The sequence below is a fragment of the Pteropus vampyrus genome, unplaced genomic scaffold (assembly GCF_000151845.1).
Source record: "Pteropus vampyrus isolate Shadow unplaced genomic scaffold, Pvam_2.0 Scaffold99, whole genome shotgun sequence".
In the NCBI taxonomy this organism is placed as follows: domain Eukaryota; kingdom Metazoa; phylum Chordata; class Mammalia; order Chiroptera; family Pteropodidae; genus Pteropus; species Pteropus vampyrus.
Window position 1 is genome coordinate 4,015,713 of NW_011888880.1, and position 2,355 is coordinate 4,018,067.

The 2,355-nt window shown below is 36.2% G+C and overlaps 1 protein-coding gene across 1 annotated transcript in view; it reads left to right on the plus strand.

Moving 5' to 3' along the window:
• The window catches only part of PREX2 (phosphatidylinositol-3,4,5-trisphosphate dependent Rac exchange factor 2), a 192,216-nt gene that overhangs the window by 61,645 nt on the left and 128,216 nt on the right, over nt 1-2,355 (plus strand). Inside the window, exon 17 of the mRNA XM_011364627.1 lies at nt 1,616-1,764. Coding sequence (XP_011362929.1) covers nt 1,616-1,764 — 149 coding nt within the window. The remainder of the gene's footprint in view (nt 1-1,615; nt 1,765-2,355) is intronic.

Here is a 2,355-nt window from a genome sequence, read left to right on the forward strand (position 1 = left end):
CTTTCCTGAAAATAATTTTCTGAATAATCTTATTCTGAGGTTTTACAAATATTCTTGGGACTTGTGACAGAGGAGCCCATGTCTGTGCACTCAGGTGTGGGAGGGGGAGGGGAAGGGTTGGAGGTATTTACAGCAGTGAACTTCTTGACCTCCTGGGAAGCCGGATGGTTCATTCTGTGCCCCTGGGAACTTCCCAGTTCTAACCTGAAACCCTGTGGAGACTGCATAGTGTGGGATTGTATTATGTATGTCAGAGCGTTCTTCCCTTAATTCAAGGGCCGTGTCTTATTTTGCTATCACTTTTGACTGTCGCATAAATACAGATTCCATCAGAAGCACATGCTTTGACTTATTTTCCCGTTGGGTTAATGCTAATTCATATTCTCTCACCTCACCAGCTTTATAAACAAAGACATTTCCTGATCATTCATTCATTCAGAAATATTTATTTAGTACCTACTTTATGCTAGTCAGTGTTCTAGACTCTGGGAATATAGCAATGAACAAAACAGACAAAATTTCTTGCTCCAATGGAACCTACTTTCCAGTGTTACGTCCTAAGTTTATCAGATTTAAAGTATTCTCACCTCGCTGCCTGGTTTATAAGATGCTTATTTTTCCAGAAAACTTCTCAATAGTTGAATCTTTAACAAAGAATGTGAGAATGAATGAGGCATGGCTTTTAACTTTAAATCTATTTACAGTTAGTAGTAAACTGTCACCCATCCTCCCATCTGCTAATGCCCAAGGTTTCCACCTTTTATCAAACACAAACTCATGTAAGACAAAGCTTTATGTATAGTACATTAATGTTGAGCAAAATAACTCTGGCCAACTCATACTCTATTAGTGGGCCCAGCCAACAAATGACTATTTTTAATAGTATTCTGTGAGAAGGAAATGTTTCTCCCAGACATTTTCAGAAAACATTCTTAGAGTATAGCTTTATTTGACTATGCCATTGATAAAGTGCCTTCTCCTAGATCTTCATCATTTATCTGGTAACCAAAACAGCATACAGTTTATAGGCAGTAGGCTTGGTTAAGAGAGTGGCCTGGTTGGCATGGAGAGGTAATTTCTTCTTTGTCAACTTTTCAGCATCTTGCAGTCTATGTTTGTTGGAACTCTCTTCTTTGGATTCCGAGTCATTCCTCTCTCTTGCCCAGGAGTCACTTGTGCTTTGTTAGGCTAGCCTTGCATTTGTGATTGTCATTGATGTCTACACTGAAATTGAAACTCTGAGTTAATTGCATATAGATGGAAAACACTGTCAAAAAGATTAACCTGGGGTTTGACTATAATTAAAAGGATGAAATAAGAAAAGGAACTATAAAATACCACAGAAGAGTCACAGGAGGAGTACAATAGTTAGTCATGGGGGAAGGAGAAGTTCAATGAAGGTAGGTGATCAAGTTTAAAACTGGGTCAAAGAGAACAACTGTGTTATCTCGCCCATGATTCTGTTTTGTGAACTTGTATAAAAACAGTGCAAATGTGTTAAAATGTCAAACCCTATAAGTTCTAGACTTTTTCAGATTCTAATTCTGTGAAAAATAGTTTCTTATTAAAATTTAATTTGACTTAAAAAAATTTTTTTTTGTTATATCTCTTTTAGATGGCTGGCATGGAAGTTGGGAAAAAGATTTTTGCTATTAATGGTGACCTAGTTTTTATGAGACCTTTCAGTGAAGTGGATTGCTTCCTGAAATCATGCTTAAACAGCAGAAAACCTCTAAGAGTTCTTGTGAGCACAAAGCCAAGAGAGTAAGTTGTGTGATTTATGTGGGATTTAAGAAAAATTATACATAGGTGAATAAAATAGAAAAGTTAACTAAGCAAATGTCTAGAATTAATCATTTTATTGCTTGGAACATTGCTTTTCAACATCACTAATACTGGTCATCAGATGATGGGAAAACTGCATTACTTATGATGATAAAATGCTTGCTACTCAAGTCAGCTAGTTTCAGCAGAAATAATGATTTCCTCTTGCCGCCCAAATTTTCTGGGTTTGGGTTGGGCTAAGTTTGACTATAAATGGAGAAAATTAATAGAATAGTCGATAACAAAGAACTGCATTCCTTCATCTTCAGTTTTAAGAATTTCAGGGGGTATCAGTTCATTAGACACCGTTTAGACGCTGTTTATAATTAAACACTCATGGGAGGTGAGATCCAGCTGGGTGAAGACACTTCCGTGCTTGCGTGTCTTTCATAATAAGTCCATTCATTTTAAAAAATACATCTATCTGTCTATCTACCTATGATTAGAAAAAACTTACATTTGTTATAGGAAATTTAGAGTATAGATTTTTCTAAAGGAAGACATTTTCCTTATAACCATATCATCCATAAG